The sequence below is a fragment of the Arachis ipaensis genome, chromosome B9 (genome assembly GCF_059453495.1).
Source record: "Arachis ipaensis isolate K30076 ecotype BB chromosome B9, ASM5945349v1, whole genome shotgun sequence".
Lineage (NCBI taxonomy): Eukaryota > Viridiplantae > Streptophyta > Magnoliopsida > Fabales > Fabaceae > Arachis > Arachis ipaensis.
Window position 1 is genome coordinate 12,341,077 of NC_142444.1, and position 24,880 is coordinate 12,365,956.

Sequence of the window (24,880 nt, forward strand, 5' to 3'; positions counted from 1 at the left end):
GGAAGGAAAATGTCCAAAGACAGAAGAAGCTCTGTATAGAGGAAAGCCATATACAACAAGCAGAGGTAGAGGGTGCCAGCCGACAAATGGCACCCACAGCACCATGAGAATCTTAACATGGAACTGTCGGGGTTTGGGGAGACCCCTGACAGTCCATAATCTGAAAGGGATTCATAAGTCCCACTCCCCCAAGGTTGGTTTCATCTGTGAATCCAAAAATCAACCTCGGATGGTGGAAAAGGCATTGAGACAATATGGATATTCAAACTGGTTTTTGGTGGATCCATTAGGTACAGCGGGAGGACTTATTTTGGTATGGAAGGATGGTTGTGAGGTAAGCATCATTCGCCACTCCGAATATTTTATTGCTGCGAAAGTTAAAGACTTGGCTTTGAACGAGCTATGAAGTTTGGTGGGAGTCCATCTGAGCACTAATAATCAAGTTCGGCATAACCAATTTGAAGATATTTCAGTTTTGCTTCAGCAATTGGAGGGAAGGTTAGTGATTTTGGGAGATTTTAACGCTATCACAAACCAATCAGAAAAAGTTGGTGGTGGTGTGACATCTCATCAAGCTATCTCGGCCTTCACTAATTTTATTGGCAGTAACAGTCTGGTTGATTTGAAAATGATTGGTAGGCCTTTCACGTGGAGCAATAGAAGGAGGAATGAGGACCTAATTATGGAACGGTTAGATAGATGCCTTGACAACGAAGAATGGACTCACCAATACCCAAATGCAGTTGTTTTAAGGTTAACAGAGACAGGGTCAGACCATGCCCCTCTTATTCTTGACACAAACCCCCTAATGGAACGATCTAAAAGGCGTTTCAAATTTCAAGAGAGATAGTGTGGCAGGGAGGAGGTTAGGGAAACCATTCGACTAGCTTGGGAAACATATTTTGATGGTTCGGCCATGTATGTTTTAGCCCAAAAATTGAAATTATGCAGGCATCGATTAGTGGCATGGCAGCAAATGGATAGGTCTAATTCTAAAAAATTAATTGAAGATTTGGAATGACAACTTGAAGGGCTTAGGAGAGTTGGGATTAATGGAGGAGAGGATATCCAGAAGTTAGAACATAAATTAGAACAAGCCTTTATCCAAGAGGAGATGTACTGGAAGGAGAAGTCGAGAATCAAGTAGTTAAAGGAGGGGGACAGAAATACTAATTTTTTCTACCGGAAATTCAGGACTAGAACTCGAAGGAACAAGATTTGGAGACTGAATGGACCGAATTGGGAAATAGCCTTGTCCAACTCATCAATTGCAGCAGTGGCGGAAGACTACTTTCGGGACATTTTATCCTCAACTGCCCATGCTGACCCGAATCCCCTATTCTCGTACTTTTAGCCTAAGGTTACAGCTTCCATGAACCATAGGCTACAAAGACCAGTCACTATTGAGGAAGTTAAGCGAGCCACTTTTAGTATTCACCGGCAAAGTGCCCCGAAGATGGCATGACTGCAAAGTTCTTTCAATTCTTTTGGGATATAGTGGGTGCAGATATTTTTCGAGCAGTTCGAAGTTTCTTTCAAGGGAGAAAATTTTGAAAAGCTTCAACCATACACATATCTGTCTCATCCCAAAAGTTCTGAATGCTACTACGATGACACAGGTTAGACCCGTCAGTTTATCTACAGTCATTTACAAAATTATTTCTAAAGTTCTCGTCTATAGACTACAGGATTGTATGAATAAACTAATTAGTCCTACCCAAAGTGCCTTTATCAAGGGCCGCTTAATTTCAGACAATATCTTGATTACTCATGAGTGTATGCACTATCTAAAGAATAAAAAGTCAGGTCTGCAGCATGAAATGGCAGTCAAGTTAGATATGAGTAAAGCTTATGATAGAGTGGAGTGGCAATTTCTATGGTTCATTTTAACTAAGTTCGGATTCGGTGAAAGGTGGATAAACTGGATTCATGAATTAGTAACTACCGTTTCTTATTCCGTTGTTGTGGAAAGACAACCCTTTGGTTATTTCAAATCAACTAGAGGTATCCGCCAAGGTGACCCTCTATCCCCCTATCTTTTTCTTTTCTGTGCAGAAGGTCTTTCCTTCTTGCTACACAAAGCGGAATTAAGCGATAGAATTCAAGGAATTCAGGTGTGCAGAAGAAGTCCCACTATTAGCCATCTCCTTTTTGCTGATGATTCTATTCTATTCTCTAAGGCAACAGAATATGGTTGTGAACAAATTCTAAACACCCTGGGTGAATACGAGAGGGTTAGTAGACAACAAGTGAATCTCAACAAATCCTCAATATTCTTTAGCAACAATACCCCAAATCATATCCGGACCCAGGTGGCAGCCAACCTACATATTGAACATATCGGTGCACAGGACAAATATTTGGACCTCCCTTCTTTAGTTAACAAATCTAAAAAAGCTACATTCGGCTTGATTAAGGAAAAAGATTCAGAAAAAGGTTCAAGGATGACAGAAGAATATGGTGTCAAACGCAGTAAGAAATATTTTACTCAAGGATGTTGGGAAAGCTGTTCCAATCTATACACTCTCCTGCTTCAGACTGCCAGACACATTCATTAATAAAATTCACAAAATTCTTACTCAGTACTGGTGTGGTCAAAAAGGAACAGAACGGAGAATGGTTTGGATTGGCTGGGATACAATGTCCAGACCTAAGAAGGAGGGGGGACTAGGCCTGAAAGATTTGAGGGCTCAAAACCTCGCCTTATTAGGAAAACAGTACTGGAGGATTGCTACTCAACCTAATTCTATCCTAGCAAGAACACTGAAAGGTAAATACTTTAAGTACAACAATGCGATTAGTACTGAGTTAGGAGGCTCACCTTCTTGGGATTGGCGCAGCATCTTAGAGAGCCGAACGGTTGTTGAAAAAAGCTTGAACTAGAGGGTTGGCTCTGGTAGTTCCATCCGAGTATTTAGCGACCCTTGGTTACCTCTGCCGTATCCGTTCCGTATCCCTCTGTCACAACCTATTGCCCCGCAGAATCCGGTCTTCTGGGCAAAAGATCTTATGCTGCCTGATAGAAATTGGAACAACAACCTGACTGCCAACAGTTTTCCCCCTGAAATTCAAAGCAGAATCTACTCAATTCAACCTGCAGATGGAGAACATGTGCTTCAATGGAGTCTCAACAAATCTAAAGTGTATGACACGGCCTCAGGTTATAACATTGCTTACCTATTTTTTCACCTTCCATTAGAGCACTGCCTTGACCACATGAAGCAAAAACATATTTGGCAGCACTTGGGGAAGCTGAAAGTCCCTCCCAGCATGAAGATGTTCCTCTGGAAATGCCTCCATGGTCGAATTCCAGTGCTAGAGCTCATCCATCACAGATTTCCAAGTACAAGTTCACTTTGCCCTTATTGTCACACGCAACCAGAGTCAATCACCCACTGTCTAATTACATGCAAGAGAGCCCAGAAAATTTGGAGTAGAAGTCAAATTTACCTGCACCTTCCACATCCTACCGGTGACCAGTTCTTTGAATGGTGGCAGGAATTGAAGACAAAGCTTGAGCGGCAGCATGATGGGAAGAGGTTGCTGGGTCTTGCGGCAAGTATCTGTTGGAACATATGGAAGGCAAGAAACCTTTGGGTCTTTGAGCACACAAACCAAACGACGGAAGAGACGTTTCAAATGTCGGTAAATCTAGCGCAACAATTCATCTCTCTAGCCTAAACTCACTGTCTTAGGTTTTCGTTTTTTCTTCAATTCTCTCTTCTAAGTTTGGTTCAGTTTTATTCACTTTGCCTTTAGTGAGTTTTTTTTTTTTATTTGGAAAACCCCCACTTTCTCTATCTCATGTCCTGCATTTGGACACTTGTACCACTTTTATGATGCAATAAAAGTCCTTTTTAACATTGAAAAAAAAATTTTGAAAATTCAATTCTACCTCTCACTTCTCTCACCTTTGACACTGACCATTATTGCGGTTTCGACAAGAGCTCCTACCTCACCTCAATTCTTGTCAATGAAAATGAAGAGAATATCGATACTATGGATAATGAGATTACAGCCCCCTAATCTCTACTCAAGGAGATGTCAAAGGTGCCGGTGATGGCGATGCTGAATTGGAGTTCAGAAAGCCACAGAAATTTACCCACAAAAAGGATGAGTACTGCCAAAGAAAAGTACATCATCTTACCAGAGCGCCACGATCCCTTCTCTGCTGGCGAGAGGACACCGAACTCCTTCGTCAGGACCCACACTGATGTTATGAGGGAGCAGGCATTGAAGAAGGAGAAGGAGGAGACCTTGAAGGCCATTGCTAAGAAGAAGAAGGAAGACGAGGATGCTGCTAAGATGGCACCACCACAGGCTACATCGACACCACAATAGCAACAATAAAAAAGGAGGAAGAACAAGTGGGACAAGTCACAAGATGAAAGTGGTGCTGCAAAAAAGTAAAAATTGTTGATGAAATTGTAATTTAAGTAATTAGATATTTTGTTTTTATTTTTTAAATTATTAATTTTGTCTACTACAATATTATTTATTTTGAATATTGGCCAATTTATTTGATTGTCATATATATAAGACGTAAAAAAGTTCATTTAAAAAAATTAATATATTAATTTTCTAAACTATCTAAACTATTAATTATGTAGAGTATTGAATTTGATATTTAATTATATAGAGTATTTGATTTGACATTTATTAATTTTTTAAATTATATTGCAAAAAAATTAATTAATTTAATATTATTCGTTTGTCACATAATTTTATATTACTCAAAGCATAAACCGTGATAGCCAACAGGGTTTTATGCTCACAATGTTTCTTTATAAACCGTGGTGACCACCCACAGTTTCTACCAAACTTTTCCATGCATATTCCGTGGTAAGCAACCGCGGTTTATGCTCAACGTTTCCTATAAGTAAACCGTCCCTACCTCCTACGGTTTATGTTTAAATTGGAAACCGTGGTTACCTACCACTGTTTACATAATAATAAAACAGGACACTCATGTAAACGAATGACAAATATTGTATTTGAGTAAAGAATCCTTTCAAACATTTTATTTGAGTAAAATGCCCTAAAAATAACTTTATCTTTCAATGATAACTTTTGCTATGTATATCTACACCAAAACTAACTTTTGCTTGCCAACTCTTTGACCAATAGATATCTAATCTAAATTAAAAAAATATCTTTTAACTCTTTGCAAACTATAAAATTCTTCTCTAAAAATTATGCTCACATATATTTATATATATAAAAATAATTAAATAAAGAAATAAAACTCTTATATTAATTAATATCCTCTATTCTTGTCATATATATATATATATATATATATATATATATATATATATATATATATAGACAATTATATTCAACAACAAAAAGTCACAAATCCTAAAAAGTAAAAAAATTTTATGCAAATTTGAGAAGACAAATCAAAATAAATAATATTATTTACAAAAAGTCTTTTGAAATATAAAATTTATTAAATAAACTTTTGTTTATGATAAAATTAATTTCCAAACTTTTAAATGATTTGCCTATTTATTTTATTAATTAATTGGATTTAATAAAATAAAGATCGATGCAATCTTTTACCAAAAGCATGAAGTGATAACATAAAATGATAGGATAATGGGATGTTAGTTCCATGAACAATGTATATAAAATATTCAACTTTGCTAGATAATTAATTAGGTTGCGTTTGTTTATAGGACACAAAATTGAATTTGATAGAGGAAAAATTATATGTCCAAAGATATTGAATTAGTGTATTTTATGTCCATTCTAATAAAAAAGATACAAAAATATTAACAAGGGATACAATTTATTTTTTATTTTTTCTTTCATTATTTTTGTTAATTTTTCATAATTATATTTTTTATTATTATATTTTTTGTCTCAAATTTTTTGAATGAAACAAAAATGAGAATAAAATAAAATTTTATAATTTATTTTAGTTTATCACCAAACAGAATACAAAAATACAAAATTTTGTGTCTATTTTTTATGTCTTATTCTCATTGTCTTATCTTGTCATGTCTTCAGAAATAAACGTAGTCTTACAAATACAATCAATTAGTAAAAAAAAGAAGTCCATTAAAAAAATTAGGTATTTTTTTTACAAAATGTGAATTCAAATTATCATAAAAAAACATGGAATAAAAAGAGGAAAAAAAAAAAGAAAAAGAAGACGAACGTGTGCAATGCAACTCTGGGAAGTCACCAAAAAAAAAAAAATGCAACTCTGGGAGAACATTTTTTGAAATTTAAATTATCATAAGAAATATAGAATAAAAAGAGTAAAAAAAAGACCAACGTGCGCAATACAACCCTGGGAGAACATTTTTTAAAATTTAAAAAATTAGGTACACTCCTAATTGATTTATCTATACTTTCTCGTATGTTTTGAAAGCAATACACGTTTAATGCATATATTGGTTAATAATAGTTAAAGCTTGTCAAACAAAAAGAAAAAAAATAAAACATCTAATTTAAAAAAAAAACATACCATGCTGTTTGTCCAAAAACATACCATGGAGCATTATTAAAGAAAAAACGTTTCTATAAAATAAAGACATCCTTTAAATTAGATTTTTTTTTAAATGTTCGGTAAAGTCATGTTATTAGTTATTACGGATAAAATAGTCTTCTCTTAAATTCAAAAGGGGCACGAATTCGGTACACGGGAGGAGTTTGTGCACCGAAGTGTCAAAAAGCTGTTTGGCGCACCAATAAACCAAAAAGTATCAAAATTAAAATATATATTTTTATGAGTCTTTTTTACAATTACACATAAAATAGGGGTAACTTCTTTTAATTTTTTTTAAACAAATATATTTCACTTAATTGTTAAAAGCCGCTTTTTCTTCCAGGTTCTTTTCCTCCACTTTCTTTGCCGTCGCAGCGCACCGCCCCTTCCATTATCTTTACCGCTAACAACGACTCAAACCTCCCCACCGCCTCTTTTACTCGCTCCTTCGTCGCGCTACCAACTCCTTCTCTTCCCCATTCAGCTATGGTGGCTTCGGCACCGTCTTCTCCGGTACACCCGAAGTTCACTGCTCACACTCTGCAAGATGCCTATATCCTTATGCTCAATAGTGGGATCCACTTCCATAGCATAGAGATTGGTGAAGTCATTGACTAAAATTGAAGTTTTTGTGAATCGTTGTTGAAAAACATCGCTGAGATTGTGAGTTGGATCGGTGGAAATGATGAGAACAGAACCGTCAACAATGTCGAAAAGAATCGAGAGTATTGAGTTGCATGTGGCTTTGTCCATGCCACCTTTGTCACCAACAAAAACCCATTTAAGAGTTTTTTGTTCTAGAATATTCTGCACTGTTTTTTTTTTTTTTGGCAAAATCTGTTGATCCACCATGGCCACGCTACTCCTATTGTTTTTGAATAATCCGTGAAAGCCAAAAACAAGATTTGGCATTTTTGAATAATTAATTAATTTTAATGACAACTATAATTAATAAAATTAATTTAGTAATTATTAATTTTTCATATCATATTATTATAATTAATAAAATTATTTTAAAAATTTACTAATCTATCATATTATATTACTCTAATTAATAAAATTATAAAAAATATAAGTAATTTCCTAAATCATATTAATATAGATTATAAAGTTATTTTAAAAATATTACTAATTTTACATAATTATTTTTTGTATCATTTAACTATAATTAATAACATTAATGTAATAAATCACTAATTTTTAATATATATATATATATATATATATATATATATATTACTAATTTAGGTTTTACGGTTTAAAATTTTAGTTTAAGATTTAGGTTTTAGAGTTTATGATTTTTTTTTTACTTATTTTTTATATATATTTATTCTATTATTTGAACTTTAAAATTTTTTAGGTATATTTTTTTATTTTTGATTTATTTACCAAATCAGTAGTAATACCTATTAATTTAATAAAATTAATCTAAAAAATATTAATTTTTTATAGCATATTACTATATTCTAAATAATTAATAAATTTTTATAGCATATTACTATAATTAATAAAATTAATCTAACAATTATTAAAAATAACTAATTTTTTAAATTATATTATAATCCATAAAATTACTCTAAAAAACTACTAATTTCACATGGCATCTTACTATAATTAATAAAATTATTTTCGTTATCATTTAACTATAATTAATAAAATTAACGTATCAAAATCACTAATTTTCAATATATATTACTATAATTAATTAAGTTATTCAAAATATTACTAATTTTCAGAATATCTTATTTTACAAAAAGATTGAATTGAATTATTTAACTTGTAATAATTGGTTTAGAATATAGTAATTTAAAATATAAAATTCATTTATTGTTTATTTTTCTTTTCATAAAATGTTCCTTTCTTCTCAAAACTCCAACAAATAATGACTAATAGATAAATCTAACCAACTTTGTTTTTTCGCTTTTTGTTTAACAAAAAATAAAAAATTGTAAATGGTAATAATCCAACAAATCTATCATAAATTCCAAGTGATTCATTGATTTCACAAGTTTGCAAATGAATTAAAAGGAAGATCTTGTTGTGAAACTCGCGTTCTCCTTGATGCAAGATTGTTGTGGGGTCCAAAGCTTCACCGAGTTCTCGCCGAAGGAGGGAGGATGCTGGAGAAGAGTTGATGGAGCGGCGAAAGAGTGAGCAGCAGAGACAGTGGGGAGGTTTGGAGTCGTTGCCGGCGGTAAAAATAGTGGAAGGCGCAGTGCGCTTGCAACAGCAGAGGAAGAGGAGAAAGCTAAGACAACGACAAAGAGGAGGAAGGCATCTGTCCTATGTACACGCGACAGCATCTCCCTCCTAATCTCATCCCTACCATACTGTAATCCTCTTTGTCGGGGCATCTGCTCCATGGTTGCTGACGAGGTGTTACTGTACACCTGAAGTATTGTCGTCTTGCGGGCGTTGGGGATGCTGGCATCGGAGGTAAAGGACGTGTTGGTGAGGAGGGGTCGTGCGCGTTGGCAACGAGGATATTGGCCAAGAAGCCATCCTCCCCACACGCTGTGCTGTCATCAGAGGTGATATCCCATCCTCTTTCACTCTGGTTTAATGGCGCCCCTCACTCCGGCGTTTAACGATGTGCAAAATAATACAACAAAAATATCTTACCTAACAAAATTTTATTAATTCTAAATTAATTTAAATATTTGATTTTTTTTAATTTTTTGATATAATACCACAAAATATTTTAAATTTAACAATAATAACCATCATAAAACTAATATTTATAAAGTTACTCCAACTAAAGTATTACTAGCTAATCATATGAAAGTAGATTCAGACAGGCACACCGGTCAGCCAAAGTTAAATGTTATGCAAATTGGTAAGCCAAACACACTGCACATGGAATCCGTGCCCCTCAAAAGGCAATGTGAAAATCTAAGGGAGTTAACATCATCTTTAACAGCAGATTATATTAATAAAAACTATATTAAATACACGCATAGCAGTATTTAAGAAAATTAGACTAACGACTTACAACAATAAGCCAACAATTAAGTATTAACCAATGTTCATGGCTTACTTGTAACTGAAACATGGATCCTTTTTCTTCCTTTCACCAATTTACAGCCCTACTCAACACTCCATAAAGCATCCACTATGTTTGGAAATCAGTGTTTTTTCTGTCATATCGGAACCAAAGGGTAAAAGCAATTGGAAAGTTTTGCTATAGAACAAATGAAAACACTCACCCATATATACTAAACACCAAATGGAAGAAAATGAAACTACACATTCATTCACGAGCAAGAACAATCACTTGTTTTCCAACATTGCGACCGCTGAAAAGGCCAACCAAAGCCGGAGGAGCCTTTTCAAGGCCCTCGACTATGTCTTCCACATAAACAATCTTCCCTTCTTTGATTTTCGGCACGACGTACTCCAAGAACTTGGGATATAATTGATAGTAATCGGCAACATTAAAGCCTTGCATACGAATCCGCTTGAATATGAGATTCGCCAGATTTGTTACACCTTCAGGTTGAGCAAGATTGTACTGCGAGACCATTCCACATACGACTATTCGGCCATGGACTCTCATATTTAGCAGCACGGCATCAAGTGTCTTCCCCCCAACATTCTCAAAGTAAATGTCAATGCCTTCAGGGAAGTATCTGATTTGTAAAATGATAAGAACCAATATTCACTAGTATGTAGTCTTAAAAAGGAAACTTAACTCCATGGCAGTTCAAATTTTTATATCGCAAACCTTTTCAATGCGGCATTGAGGTCTGGCTCTTCTTTGTAGTTAAAAGCATCATCAAATCCTAATTTATTCTTCAATAAATCCACCTGGTTGTAAAAAGACAAGAACTCAGGTAAAAGAATAACTAGGTAACTTTTCTTTGTGAGCAAATTTAAGATGAACGGATTTCATGTCTTGCCAGTCAAATGCTTTATAACATCATAAGTGAGGGGTTGGATGCATAATGGGATTATGTGCAAAAAAATTGGAAGTATTAACAAACATAAATGACAATATGTTCATTTGACTAAGATGACTATATGTACTAGATGTCTTGGGAGTGTCAACACATGTCAAAGTTATCAAATACAAGAGTTCACGTAATTCGTAGAGCTTAAGTAAACTTGAGTCATAAAACTCAAGTTAACACTAGAGTTTGATAACCTTGAGATATATAGTTACTTACAAAAGCTTGGAAATTGGCATCAGTTTTCTGCATGATAATCATGCTATTACAAAAATAGCATAACAACCCAAATTAGTTCCTAAAATAATTTAGTCAACTACTTTAGTCCCCAACCTTCTACTCTGTTAAACAAATCAGTCCTAACATTAGATTATTCCATTAGAGGCTAACAAAGCTCGCTTGAGTGGGGATTGGTTGGAGAATAAATTTTAGAGACTTTAGTGTCTCTTTTCAATAATAATGGGGACTGATTTGACAAAACATTCTAGCCTCTAACATGAGAATTTGACGTGAAAACTGATTTATCAAACGAAGTAAAAGGTTGGAGACTGATATGTCTAATGAAGTCAACGTCTGGGATTTGGTAATTAAAATTTGTTGGGAGACTAAAAATTCCATAGAGGCTTATTTGGAATATTACTTTACAAAACAGAAGTACTTAGAATAGAATAAATATGGAGAATAAGGGGATTTACCACATATCAAGACATATATATATATAACAAGAGAGATAAAATGAATACCTTGTCTTTACTTCCAGCACTTCCAACGACATAACAACCGCTGAATTTAGCAAATTGACCAACAAGTTGACCAACTGCACCAGAGGCTGCAGAAACAAAAACTTTCTCTCCTTTCTTAGGAAGCCCAACTTCAAAGAAACCAGCATAGGCAGTCATTCCTGGCATACCTGCATTCATTGAGTCAAAATTAAAGAATGTCTAAACAAACAATAATACCAAGGAGTATAAGCAAGTAACATCCATAATCTTGCAAAATAACCAGTCTGGTTTTAGAACCTTAAAAACTAATCATTCAAGTACCATTTCCTCCATAACATAGCTTGTCAGCCAAATGCTCTATAATGAATCCAGCCATATAACCTTCTGAAGAGTTTGGAAAACTCTAAACCAAATTAATGATGATCAAACATTATTAACAGCAAAATTATTAAGCTAATTATGATTAATGAGCTAATTAAAATAATTTTGTTGTGCAGGTTAATATTGGGCCGAAATAAAAAGAAAGGATCTCAAGCCCAATAAAATAAATTTCAGCCTCATGTAATTCTTGTTAAATGTTGTTTTGGCTGAAATAGTTTTATCAATTGGGCCAAGAATAAGTTAAGCCCATGTTTGCTTCCTACACTTGATCCGTTACAAATTTCACCAGGAAAGCAAATGTTAACCATGTGGGCCAACTATTAATTTCAACTTTACAAAGCCCAAAATCTATTAAGTAACACTTGGTGTTTACATTGATCCGAAACCAAAAGAAAAGAGAAAGCAAAGTGCTTCCAACGGACATCACATGCTTAACTTGTAATGGAATTCAAATTTTATCAAGTAAGGTTAATGCAGTCCTTGGAAATATGAAAGAGAAAAAGTCAAGTGATTTGATGGCAATCAATAGTAGCTTACACGCTACTTCACAAGCTTGGAGAAATGCACCTAATTAATTTATCTTTCATAACTCTCATAGTTTTGCTTTTCTCTTTCTTCTTTCTTTCTATTTGCTTCTCTTCTTTCTTCGGTCCTTAACCAGAGAACCATGGAAGCTACACCAAGCTACAATCACCGAAGAGAAGAAGTTGCATGCATCAAGACCATCACAATGATGGCAAGAAAACATACTAAAATAAAAATGTGCTGTGGCTGAGATTATCACCTAATCTGGTAAGATTTGGTGAGGTAATCTCGGATCCTCCATACCCAAAAAGAAAGAAAAAGATTCGGCCAGTAGAGAAGATCCTTGGAGGCATGGCTTGTCTTCGATTCTGCTCAACCACCACAGGAAGTAGCTAGAGTGGCGAAGTGATGGTTGAAGGCAGAGATTGAAGCAGATGAAGTCATCATCATCATGAAGCATCAAGGGCCAGAATTTCATCTTGGAGAGCAAGCCAAGGATGGAGAGCTCGGATTGATGAAGGGTGATGATCAAGAAAGGACTAGAGGTAATTGCATGTTGGTTAATGCATGGTTATCTCTTCTCTCTCTATGTGGCCGAACCGGTTTAGTTGAAGGAAGAAGAAGTTGGTTCAGTTTTGGCTTCAATAAGTGGAGGCTCCCCTCTTCTATATTAAGGGTGGACAGCCACTGTTTGAAGCAAGGAGAAAAATTGAGAGTGCAAGGCACAGAGTTCTCAGAGCTACCTGAGCTAACAGTTTTCTCTTCTCCTTCAATGTATTCAGTTTTGTATTTTTCTGTTTAATTTTGTCATGTCTTGAGTCTCATGGTAAAAGGCAAACAGTGAGGTTTGTAATGAAAAAGCCATAGAGCGGAAAAAGGCAGAGAGTGCAAAATTAAAAGAAAAAGCCATAGATGTCTTAGAGTTCCTTTGTTCATCTATGTTGTGTTTCATGATTCTGTGGGAATCCCCTTGTAAGTTGGGTTAGCACTTTACAAGTTGTAATCTGTTTGATTATAGTGAAATTCCATCATTGTTGTGATGGAGACTGGATGTAGGCTGCACTGCACTTAGCAGCCGAACCAGGATATATCTTGGTGTGATTTTCTTCCTCTCCTACTTCATTTCTGTTTTCTACTGCACAGGAGCAAAAACAAAAAATGTCTCGTGCCAAGTGACGAGACAAAATGAAAATGTCTCGTGGCTAGGGACGAGCTAAAAACAGAAAAGTCTCCTCTGAATCCAGCAAGTGTTAGCAAGAAAAAAAGGGGCTAAGATTCAACCCCCCCCCCTTCTCTTAGCCACTGAAACCATCAATTGGTATCAGAGCTTGGTCTCAAAGAGATCAAGCTTTGCAGCTTGGAACAAAGATCCTCATGGCAGAAAACAGTGGCGCAAATGTGGTGTCTTATAATCTAACTGAAGGACAATCAAGCAACAGACCTCCTCTTTTCAATGGGAAAAATTATACCTATTGGAAGGAGAGGATGAAAATATTCGTACAAGCAGTGGATTACAGACTTTGGAAGATTATTCTCGAAGGGCCTCAATATCCAACTATCACAAGTGCAGAAGGAGTTGTTTCTCTCAAACCAGAAGCAAGATGGACCGAGGAAGATAGGAAGAAGGTGGAGTTAAATGCCAAAGCAATAAATCTGCTCAATTGTGCTATCAGCTTTGAGGAGTACCGACGGGTATCAAGATGCACAACGGCAAAGGAAATCTGGGACAAATTGCAAATCACCCATGAAGGAACCACCATTGTCAAGAAGACTCGGGCAGATATGCTAAACAGAGAATATGAAACGTTTGCAATGAAGGAAGGAGAGTCCATTGATGAACTGTTTGAACATTTCAATGCTATCATTGTTGGCTTAGATGCTCTGGGAATTACACATTCTGATTCTGTGCTAGTGAGAAGATTGTTGAGATGTCTCACAAAAGAGTGGGAGACTAAAGCTTTAATTATTTCTGAGAGTAGTAGCCTAGACTCCATAACACTTGATGATTTGAGAGGAAATCTTCTTGCTTTTGAAAATACCTATTTGAAAAAAGATACAAAAAAGAAAGGAATTGCATTTTCTTCTGTGACTAACCCCCTGGATGATGAATCCAGTGATAACTCTTCTGAAAATGAGTTTGTTTTATTTGCAAAAAAATTCAGGAAAATGGCTAAGCTCAGAGGCAAAGGCAGCAGCACAAGGAAAGTGAAGAAAGACCTCAGCAAGGTAACTTGCTACAATTGCAAGGAAATGGGGCATTTCAAATCTGATTGTCCCAAGCTGAAGAAGGAGGAAAAGCCAAAAAGAGGAAAGAAGAAAGGACTGATGGCCACATGGGAAGACTTGGAGAATGATTCTGATGATGATGATGAAGAAACCGAGACCAAGTCACAAACATGTCTCATGGCAGACCACATAGATCAGGTAGTCTTTCATAACCCTAACACTGAAGATCTCCATCTTATGATAGACCACCTTTCTGAAAAAATAAGATGTTTTCTGCTGGAAAATCAAGAACTTGAACAGCAAATTACCATTCTTAAGGCCGAAAACAGTTTTCTAAAAGAAAAAGTGAGAGAGGCCGAAACTGCTTGTGATCTTGTTGAAGAAAATAAGCAGTTAAGAGCCCAAGTTAGGAGCTGTGAAAGTAACCATTGTGTTCTTGCATATGTGGACTGTTTTAAACAAAATGAAGAGTTGCTTAAAAAGGTTAAAAGACTTGAGGAAGACTTGGCCAAATTTACACAAAGTTCTGAAAGTTTAAATCACATCTTGGCTAGTCAAAAACCTCTTTATGATAAGGCTGGGTTGGGGTTTCATAAATCTGAAAATTCACATTTTGAAAATATTGCTTCATCTTCTAATGACACAAGATTTCAAGATCCCACCTACTTTAACAAAAAGGCAACTCCAAGGTTTTGTAGACTATGCAATCGGAATGGACACTTTCCCATTCAATGCTTTTTCGGTGAAAGAATGGTTGGTGACAAAGTTTATAAAATTGTTTTTGATTACAATGGCTTAGGACATAGAAGATGGTTTAACGTAAAAGGATCCAAAAAGATTTGGATACCTAAGGTTACTTAAGCATTGTTTTGTAGGTGTGCCTAGCATCCAAAAAGAAGGAAAATGTGTGGTATATGGACAGCGGATGCTCTAGGCATATGACCGGAAAGGCAACCTTCTTCATAAAGCTTGATGACTATGATGGAGGACTTGTCACTTTCGGTGATGATGCAAAAGGAAAAATTGTGGCTGTTGGGAAAGTTGGTAAAAACTTTTCTTCTTGTATAAATGATGTTCTCCTTGTACATGGCTTGAAACATAATTTGCTTAGTGTTAGTCAACTTTGTGATTTGGGTTTTGAAGTTATTTTTAAGAAATCTGTTTGTTTAGTTGTGTGTGAAAAAACTGGGAATGTTCTTCTTGAAGCTAAAAGATGCAACAATGTGTATGGATTAACTCTTGAGGATTTAAAGGAACAAAATGTAACATGCTTCACATCTTTTGAATCTGAAAAATGGCTTTGGCATAGAAAGTTGGGACATGCTAGCATGTATCAAATTTCTAAGCTAGTTAAAAGAAATTTGGTTAGAGGGATCCCAAACATCAAGTTTGATAAGGATCTTACTTGTGACGCTTGTCAATTAGGCAAACAAGTAAAATCCTCTTTTAAATCAAAAGATGGAATCTCAACCAAACGGCCATTGGAAATGTTACATATTGATCTTTTTGGTCCTACTAGAACTCAAAGTTTAGGAGGTAAACATTATGGTCTTGTGGTGGTAGATGATTACTCTAGATTTGGTTGGGTACTTTTCCTTGCTCATAAGAATGATGCCTTTTATGCTTTTTCCACCCTTTGTAAGAAAATTCAAAATGAAAAGGATTTGAAAATTGCCCATTTAAGAAGTGATCATGGAAGAGAATTTGAAAATCAAGATTTTGAAAAATTCTGTGATGACTTAGGGATTTCTCACAATTTTTCATGTCCTAGAACCCCCCAACAAAATGGAGTGGTTGAAAGAAGGAATAGAAGCCTTCAAGAAATGACTAGGGCTATGTTGTGTGAGAGTGAAATTCCTAAATTCTTATGGGCTGAAGCTGTGAACACAGCATGTTATATTTTGAATAGAACAATCATTAGAAAAGGGTTAAAGAAAACACCTTATGAGCTATGGAAAGGAACCCCTCCAAATCTTAAGTATTTTCATGTTTTTGGATGCAAATGTTTTGTGCTTAATAATAAAGAAAACCTTGGAAAGTTTGATCCAAAATCCTATGAAGGAATGTTTGTTGGATATTCCACCACAAGCAAGGCCTATAGAGTTTATCTCAAGGAGTATAGGACAATAGAGGAATCCATACATGTTACCTTTTGTGATTCTAACTTAATTCCCAGTATTGTGAAGGATATTGATTCAGATTGTGAAGAGGCTGGAACAAGTAAAGAAAATCCCAAATCTGTTCAAATTGAAGAATCTGTCAGTCCGGTTTTGTCTCGTCAGATTGGAGGAGACATTTCTATTTTGTCTCCTGAACAGGCACGAGCAACTGAAACAGTGAGACAACCAGAAGTTCATCAAAGCTCTACACCTGTCCGAAAGCCTAGAGAATGGAAGTCTATGAGAGGTTACCCTCATGATTTCATCATTGGTGATCCTTCTCATGGCGTAACTACAAGATCCTCCACCAAAAGGCAAACCGAACCTAGCAATCTTGCTCTCTTGTCACAAATAGAACCCAACAATGTCAAACAAGCTCTTGAGGATCCATCATGGGTTAAAGCAATGCAAGAAGAGCTTGCTCAATTTGACAAGAATGAGGTTTGGACACTAGTACCTCATCCGGATGGTAAGAAAGTTACCGGTACTAAGTGGGTATTTAAAAATAAACTTGGTGAGGATGGACAAGTTGTTCGTAACAAGGCTAGATTAGTGGCCCAAGGTTACGATCAAGAAGAGGGTATAGATTTTGATGAGTCTTTTGCTCCGGTAGCTAGAATGGAAGCAATTAGATTGCTTCTTGCCTATGCCGCCCATAAAGGTTTCAAAATGTTTCAAATGGATGTTAAGTGTGCTTTCCTTAATGGCTTTATTGATAGAGAAGTGTATGTGGCACAACCCCCCGGTTTTGAACAAAAGGAGTTTCCAAATCATGTTTTCAAATTAACTAAGGCTCTTTATGGTCTTAGACAAGCTCCAAGAGCTTGGTATGAAAGGCTTAGTGCCTTCTTGTTGGAAAATCAATTTCAAAGGGGTACCACCGACACTACTTTATTTATTAAAGCATCTAATGATGACATACTTCTTGTTCAAGTTTATGTTGATGACATTGTATTTGGATCGGCCAACATTTCCTTGTGTGAAGAGTTTGGAAAACTCATGACTAGTGAGTTTGAAATGAGTTTAATGGGAGAGCTTACCTTCTTTCTTGGCCTCCAAATTAAACAAACTCCTAGTGGTACTTTTATTTACCAAGGAAAGTATGCAAAAGAACTTATCAAAAAGTTTGGCCTAGAAAATTCCAAAGCAATGAGTACACCAATGCATCCCAACACAAAACTTGAAAAGGATGATGATGGTCAAGATGTGGATGAAACAAGGTATAGAGGAATGATAGGTTCACTCATGTACCTTACCTCCTCTAGACCGGATATTGTTCAAAGTGTGGGTGTATGTTCAAGATTTCAATCTCACCCAAAAGAATCCCATCTTACGGCTGTTAAACGCATCATTAGATACATTAAGGGAACTTGTGATTATGGCTTGTGGTATCCTAAATCTGATGAATTTTGTGCAGTAGGGTTTTGTGATGCAGATTATGCGGGAGATAGAGTGGATAGAAGAAGCACGTCCGGCATGTGTTGCTTCCTTGGAAGCTCTCTCAACATGTGGTCAAGCAAGAAACAAGCCACAGTGGCTTTATCCACCGCTGAAGCAGAATATATTTCCGCATCTGCATGTTGCACTCAATTAATTTGGTTAAAAACACAATTGGAAGATTACAAATTAAAAATCAATAGTATACCCCTATTTTGTGATAATATGAGTGCAATAAATATTTCAAAAAATCCTGTTTTGCACTCAAGAACTAAGCACATTGAGATAAAGTATCATTTTATTAGGGAACATGTGCAAAAGGGTACTATTGATATTCAATTTGTAAAATCAGAAGACCAAATTGCTGATATTTTTACAAAACCCCTCTGTGAAGACAGATTCTGCACCTTGAGAAAAAGATTGGGAATGTTTGATTTAAGTTTTATTGAAAATTTGTGAATATTTGATTCAGTTCAGTTTTGTCTCGTAGGTTTGGACGAGATAAAAAACGCAAGCTTGATGGAGGAGCTCTGTTCAGGGGGAGGCAACACAAATTTAAATTCTTCTGGGCCCCACCTAATAAATTCTGACCCTACCATGGCAGTTTAGTTAGTTATTCCTTCCTTGAAAAAATAAAATCACAAAATTTTTTTAGATTGTCTTTTCAAATCTAGTTGGAAGATACATGTTGTCAAATCATATCTTCTCCTTCCAACTAAATCCCTTGATTCAAGGAAAAACTCCCTCTTTATCACTTTTTGAAACTCCCATTTGGATAATAACCGTGCCATTATGGTCATTAACCTCCCATCATCTCTCTTCAATCCTCATTTATTGCACCTCTAACCTCCTTCCATCCTCCTCTCATTCGGCCCTCACCCCTTCATATTCAACCCCTCATTCATCCACCATGAAAAAGAAAACCGCTGTTAGGCGAAGTAGCCGAACCCCCATTCCAAAAAACCCACCTTTCTCATCACCTCCAACCCATACACATATCCATCTCCATTCTACCTCATCCTCTACTCAGTCACCACCCTCCAAGAAAACCGAAACCATGCGCCGAAAGGTTATTGCTCAGAAAACCTCAGGGAGAGGCAAGACAGGGAAGAACAAGCAAACAAATGTTGAAGAAGATGAAGAAGCATCTCAGACTACTCCACCTCCATCACCACCAAAAAGATCTACCTCTCATGCGAAAAGCTCTCACAAGAAACAGAAAACCTTTACTCTGCATGACACAAGCGAACCCCCCAATCTGGAATCTCTAGAGTTCAAAAACAAATTCCACAAAACTCATTCACATTTTGATCCTTCTCGCTTCCACTCATGTGCATTCTATGAATTTCACAAAGACGTTCTTCTGCAGCGCAATCTCTGCCCCTCTTACTTGGTGAACCTTCCAAATCTTGCCACCAAAGGAATGAACTTTTCGTCTCTGTTTGATGCTCTGAAATGGACTCCTCTGACTCACATTCAGAAATTGGTATACCCGGGGCTGGTCCGGGAATTTTATGCAAACATGCGCTTGATTGGTGGGTCAATCCACTCTTATGTCAAGCGTGTTTACATAACCATCACTCCTCAAACCATTGGTGCTGCCCTTGGGTATGAAGATGAGGGACCAAAGGTTTATATGGTTGATAAATGGGATGATCAAGTGGGCGTTACTCAACAAACAGTCATGCAACACATTTGTGCCAATCTGTCCGGGCTTGATGGATTAATACCAACTCACAAATCCCTCGGCCCAGAGAACTCTCTGTTACACCGTATCATCACTCATATCATCACTCCTCAAAGTGGTTCTCATCATAGAGTAACGGTTTCTGACTCTATCATCCTCTTTGCTCTTATTACTTCCACTCCAATTTCATTTGCTTATATTATGACACGTCATATGTGGGAAGCAGTAAGAAGCACAAAAAAGGCTAATCTTCCTTATGGCATGTTTCTTACATGTATATTTGAATATTTTAAGGTTGATTTGTCTAATGAATCTGTTGAGAACAAAGTGTCACAGATTAAAGGAGGAGGAGTTTCGAACAAGAAAAGCAAGAAATCTGTTGCCTCCGAACCCTCTCTAAGCGATTTGGATAGCCACCCTGAACCCTCAAAGGTGTCGGCATCCATCAGGGAGGCTCTCAGTGAATTCCGCAATATGTCCAAATTGATGCTAAAGTCAAGCAAGGCTGCCCGGAAATTGGCATATGCAAATGAGAAAGCCTGGAGAAAGTGCTATGAAAGGGTCGGTTTCATGATTCAAACCTTTGATGATGAAATGGGAACAGGAGATTCTGAAGATGATTCTGGTTCTGAATTCAATGTTTCTGATGATTAGTGACTATTTCTCTACTTTTATTTGATATTGGCAACAATAGGCTCAATCTTTCTTTTGTTTTTTGTAAAGGCATGACTTGATACTCCCTGCCGTATGATACTCTGAACAATTACTGCTTTGTTATAAATATTATGTATTGCTCATGTCTCTTATTGCAGGTCCTTATGCCCCTTGATGCCAAAAGGGGGAGGAGATTTAAATTCCAAAATTGAAATTGGAATGAAACAGGGGCTGGAAAAACAGGGGATAAGGGTTGAAATTTTCAAATTGAAAATTCATGATTACCCTTATTCAAAGAATGCATGTTTCTATTATATTTCCTGCTGTATGTACTGCATTTGGCTTTTGGTTTACTATGATGTTTGATATATTGATGCCTGGCTGATGGTTCATCTTTGATAAACCTGTTGGTTTGAAAATTTACATTTGGCAGTTCCTTTAAGCTGTGTTATTTAACAACTGCCATGTTTTGATGTGCTAATATGTGTTTCAAAAATATTTTCCTTATTTTGAATGACATTGCTCTGAAATCTGGACTGGAAAATATTTGGAAACTTTCTGAACAACACTGGTTTGTGTTCTGTTGATATGTGTAAGTTTGAGCAGTAAATCAGTTTGTGATATCAAAAGAGATTTGATTATCAATTAAAACTGCTCATAAATCAAGCATTTAGCATCTTAAAATATGCTAAATAACATTGTCATTAGAAGCTTGATTAAAGTGTTACAGGTTAGTGCTTCCCATGGTAAGATAAGCATACATCAAGGGGGAGCAATGTGACATTTTGAAAGGGGGAGAAATTCAAATTCAAAGGGAGTAATCTTTACTCAATTTCTAAATTTCTTCCATTTCAATTTTAATAATGTTTGTCATCAAGGGGGAGATTGAAGAGTTTGGAAAACTCTAAACCAAATTAATGATGATCAAACATTATTAACAGCAAAATTATTAAGCTAATTATGATTAATGAGCTAATTAAAATAATTTTGTTGTGCAGGTTAATATTGGGCCGAAATAAAAAGAAAGGATCTCAAGCCCAATAAAATAAATTTCAGCCTCATGTAATTCTTGTTAAATGTTGTTTTGGCTGAAATAGTTTTATCAATTGGGCCAAGAATAAGTTAAGCCCATGTTTGCTTCCTACACTTGATCCGTTACAAATTTCACCAGGAAAGCAAATGTTAACCATGTGGGCCAACTATTAATTTCAACTTTACAAAGCCCAAAATCTATTAAGTAACACTTGGTGTTTACATTGATCCGAAACCAAAAGAAAAGAGAAAGCAAAGTGCTTCCAACGGACATCACATGCTTAACTTGTAATGGAATTCAAATTTTATCAAGTAAGGTTAATGCAGTCCTTGGAAATATGAAAGAGAAAAAGTCAAGTGATTTGATGGCAATCAATAGTAGCTTACACGCTACTTCACAAGCTTGGAGAAATGCACCTAATTAATTTATCTTTCATAACTCTCATAGTTTTGCTTTTCTCTTTCTTCTTTCTTTCTATTTGCTTCTCTTCTTTCTTCGGTCCTTAACCAGAGAACCATGGAAGCTACACCAAGCTACAATCACCGAAGAGAAGAAGTTGCATGCATCAAGACCATCACAATGATGGCAAGAAAACATACTAAAATAAAAATGTGCTGTGGCTGAGATTATCACCTAATCTGGTAAGATTTGGTGAGGTAATCTCGGATCCTCCATACCCAAAAAGAAAGAAGAAGATTCGGCCAGTAGAGAAGATCCTTGGAGGCATGGCTTGTCTTCGATTCTGCTCAACCACCACAGGAAGTAGCTAGAGTGGCGAAGTGATGGTTGAAGGCAGAGATTGAAGCAGATGAAGTCATCATCATCATGAAGCATCAAGGGCCAGAATTTCATCTTGGAGAGCAAGCCAAGGATGGAGAGCTCGGATTGATGAAGGGTGATGATCAAGAAAGGACTAGAGGTAATTGCATGTTGGTTAATGCATGGTTATCTCTTCTCTCTCTATGTGGCCGAACCGGTTTAGTTGAAGGAAGAAGAAGTTGGTTCAGTTTTGGCTTCAATAAGTGGAGGCTCCCCTCTTCTATATTAAGGGTGGACAGCCACTGTTTGAAGCAAGGAGAAAAATTGAGAGTGCAAGGCACAGAGTTCTCAGAGCTACCTGAGCTAACAGTTTTCTCTTCTCCTTCAATGTATTCAGTTTTGTATTTTTCTGTTTAATTTTGTCATGTCTTGAGTCTCATGGTAAAAGGCAAACAGTGAGGTTTGTAATGAAAAAGCCATAGAGCGGAAAAAGGCAGAGAGTGCAAAATTAAAAGAAAAAGCCATAGATGTCTTAGAGTTCCTTTGTTCATCTATGTTGTGTTTCATGATTCTGTGGGAATCCCCTTGTAAGTTGGGTTAGCACTTTACAAGTTGTAATCTGTTTGATTATAGTGAAATTCCATCATTGTTGTGATGGAGACTGGATGTAGGCTGCACTGCACTTAGCAGCCGAACCAGGATATATCTTGGTGTGATTTTCTTCCTCTCCTACTTCATTTCTGTTTTCTACTGCACAGGAGCAAAAACAAAAAATGTCTCGTGCCAAGTGACGAGACAAAATGAAAATGTCTCGTGGCTAGGGACGAGCTAAAAACAGAAAAGTCTCCTCTGAATCCAGCAAGTGTTAGCAAGAAAAAAAGGGGCTAAGATTCAACCCCCCCCCCTTCTCTTAGCCACTGAAACCATCAATTGGTATCAGAGCTTGGTCTCAAAGAGATCAAGCTTTGCAGCTTGGAACAAAGATCCTCATGGCAGAAAACAGTGGCGCAAATGTGGTGTCTTATAATCTAACTGAAGGACAATCAAGCAACAGACCTCCTCTTTTCAATGGGAAAAATTATACCTATTGGAAGGAGAGGATGAAAATATTCGTACAAGCAGTGGATTACAGACTTTGGAAGATTATTCTCGAAGGGCCTCAATATCCAACTATCACAAGTGCAGAAGGAGTTGTTTCTCTCAAACCAGAAGCAAGATGGACCGAGGAAGATAGGAAGAAGGTGGAGTTAAATGCCAAAGCAATAAATCTGCTCAATTGTGCTATCAGCTTTGAGGAGTACCGACGGGTATCAAGATGCACAACGGCAAAGGAAATCTGGGACAAATTGCAAATCACCCATGAAGGAACCACCATTGTCAAGAAGACTCGGGCAGATATGCTAAACAGAGAATATGAAACGTTTGCAATGAAGGAAGGAGAGTCCATTGATGAACTGTTTGAACATTTCAATGCTATCATTGTTGGCTTAGATGCTCTGGGAATTACACATTCTGATTCTGTGCTAGTGAGAAGATTGTTGAGATGTCTCACAAAAGAGTGGGAGACTAAAGCTTTAATTATTTCTGAGAGTAGTAGCCTAGACTCCATAACACTTGATGATTTGAGAGGAAATCTTCTTGCTTTTGAAAATACCTATTTGAAAAAAGATACAAAAAAGAAAGGAATTGCATTTTCTTCTGTGACTAACCCCCTGGATGATGAATCCAGTGATAACTCTTCTGAAAATGAGTTTGTTTTATTTGCAAAAAAATTCAGGAAAATGGCTAAGCTCAGAGGCAAAGGCAGCAGCACAAGGAAAGTGAAGAAAGACCTCAGCAAGGTAACTTGCTACAATTGCAAGGAAATGGGGCATTTCAAATCTGATTGTCCCAAGCTGAAGAAGGAGGAAAAGCCAAAAAGAGGAAAGAAGAAAGGACTGATGGCCACATGGGAAGACTTGGAGAATGATTCTGATGATGATGATGAAGAAACCGAGACCAAGTCACAAACATGTCTCATGGCAGACCACATAGATCAGGTAGTCTTTCATAACCCTAACACTGAAGATCTCCATCTTATGATAGACCACCTTTCTGAAAAAATAAGATGTTTTCTGCTGGAAAATCAAGAACTTGAACAGCAAATTACCATTCTTAAGGCCGAAAACAGTTTTCTAAAAGAAAAAGTGAGAGAGGCCGAAACTGCTTGTGATCTTGTTGAAGAAAATAAGCAGTTAAGAGCCCAAGTTAGGAGCTGTGAAAGTAACCATTGTGTTCTTGCATATGTGGACTGTTTTAAACAAAATGAAGAGTTGCTTAAAAAGGTTAAAAGACTTGAGGAAGACTTGGCCAAATTTACACAAAGTTCTGAAAGTTTAAATCACATCTTGGCTAGTCAAAAACCTCTTTATGATAAGGCTGGGTTGGGGTTTCATAAATCTGAAAATTCACATTTTGAAAATATTGCTTCATCTTCTAATGACACAAGATTTCAAGATCCCACCTACTTTAACAAAAAGGCAACTCCAAGGTTTTGTAGACTATGCAATCGGAATGGACACTTTCCCATTCAATGCTTTTTCGGTGAAAGAATGGTTGGTGACAAAGTTTATAAAATTGTTTTTGATTACAATGGCTTAGGACATAGAAGATGGTTTAACGTAAAAGGATCCAAAAAGATTTGGATACCTAAGGTTACTTAAGCATTGTTTTGTAGGTGTGCCTAGCATCCAAAAAGAAGGAAAATGTGTGGTATATGGACAGCGGATGCTCTAGGCATATGACCGGAAAGGCAACCTTCTTCATAAAGCTTGATGACTATGATGGAGGACTTGTCACTTTCGGTGATGAT

At 36.4% G+C, this 24,880-nt stretch overlaps 4 protein-coding genes across 4 annotated transcripts in view; 3 read left to right on the forward strand and 1 right to left on the reverse strand.

Annotated features, from left to right (window-relative positions):
* The first annotated feature begins 229 nt into the window (after nucleotides 1–229).
* LOC148543762 (uncharacterized) lies at nucleotides 230–850 on the forward strand. The gene is made up of 2 exons (XM_088498707.1): nucleotides 230–334; nucleotides 485–850. The coding sequence occupies exons 1-2, from the start codon at nucleotides 230–232 to the stop codon at nucleotides 848–850; spliced, it is 471 nt and encodes a 156-aa protein (XP_088354833.1).
* Nucleotides 851–9,406: 8,556 nt separating this feature from the next.
* The window catches only part of LOC107615011 (2-alkenal reductase (NADP(+)-dependent)), a 42,454-nt gene continuing 26,980 nt past the window's right edge, over nucleotides 9,407–24,880 (reverse strand). The window contains exons 3-5 of the mRNA XM_088498327.1: nucleotides 11,190–11,356; nucleotides 10,224–10,306; nucleotides 9,407–10,128 (exon numbers count right to left, since the gene is read on the reverse strand). Coding sequence (XP_088354453.1) covers nucleotides 9,750–10,128; nucleotides 10,224–10,306; nucleotides 11,190–11,356 — 629 coding nt within the window. The 3' untranslated portion in view covers nucleotides 9,407–9,749. The remainder of the gene's footprint in view (nucleotides 10,129–10,223; nucleotides 10,307–11,189; nucleotides 11,357–24,880) is intronic.
* LOC148543763 (uncharacterized) lies at nucleotides 13,449–15,161 on the forward strand. Its single transcript, XM_088498324.1, has one exon. The coding sequence runs from the start codon at nucleotides 13,449–13,451 to the stop codon at nucleotides 15,159–15,161; it is 1,713 nt and encodes a 570-aa protein (XP_088354450.1).
* Nucleotides 23,019–24,731, forward strand: LOC148543764 (uncharacterized). Its single transcript, XM_088498325.1, has one exon. It carries the CDS (start codon nucleotides 23,019–23,021, stop codon nucleotides 24,729–24,731), a length of 1,713 nt encoding a protein of 570 aa, XP_088354451.1.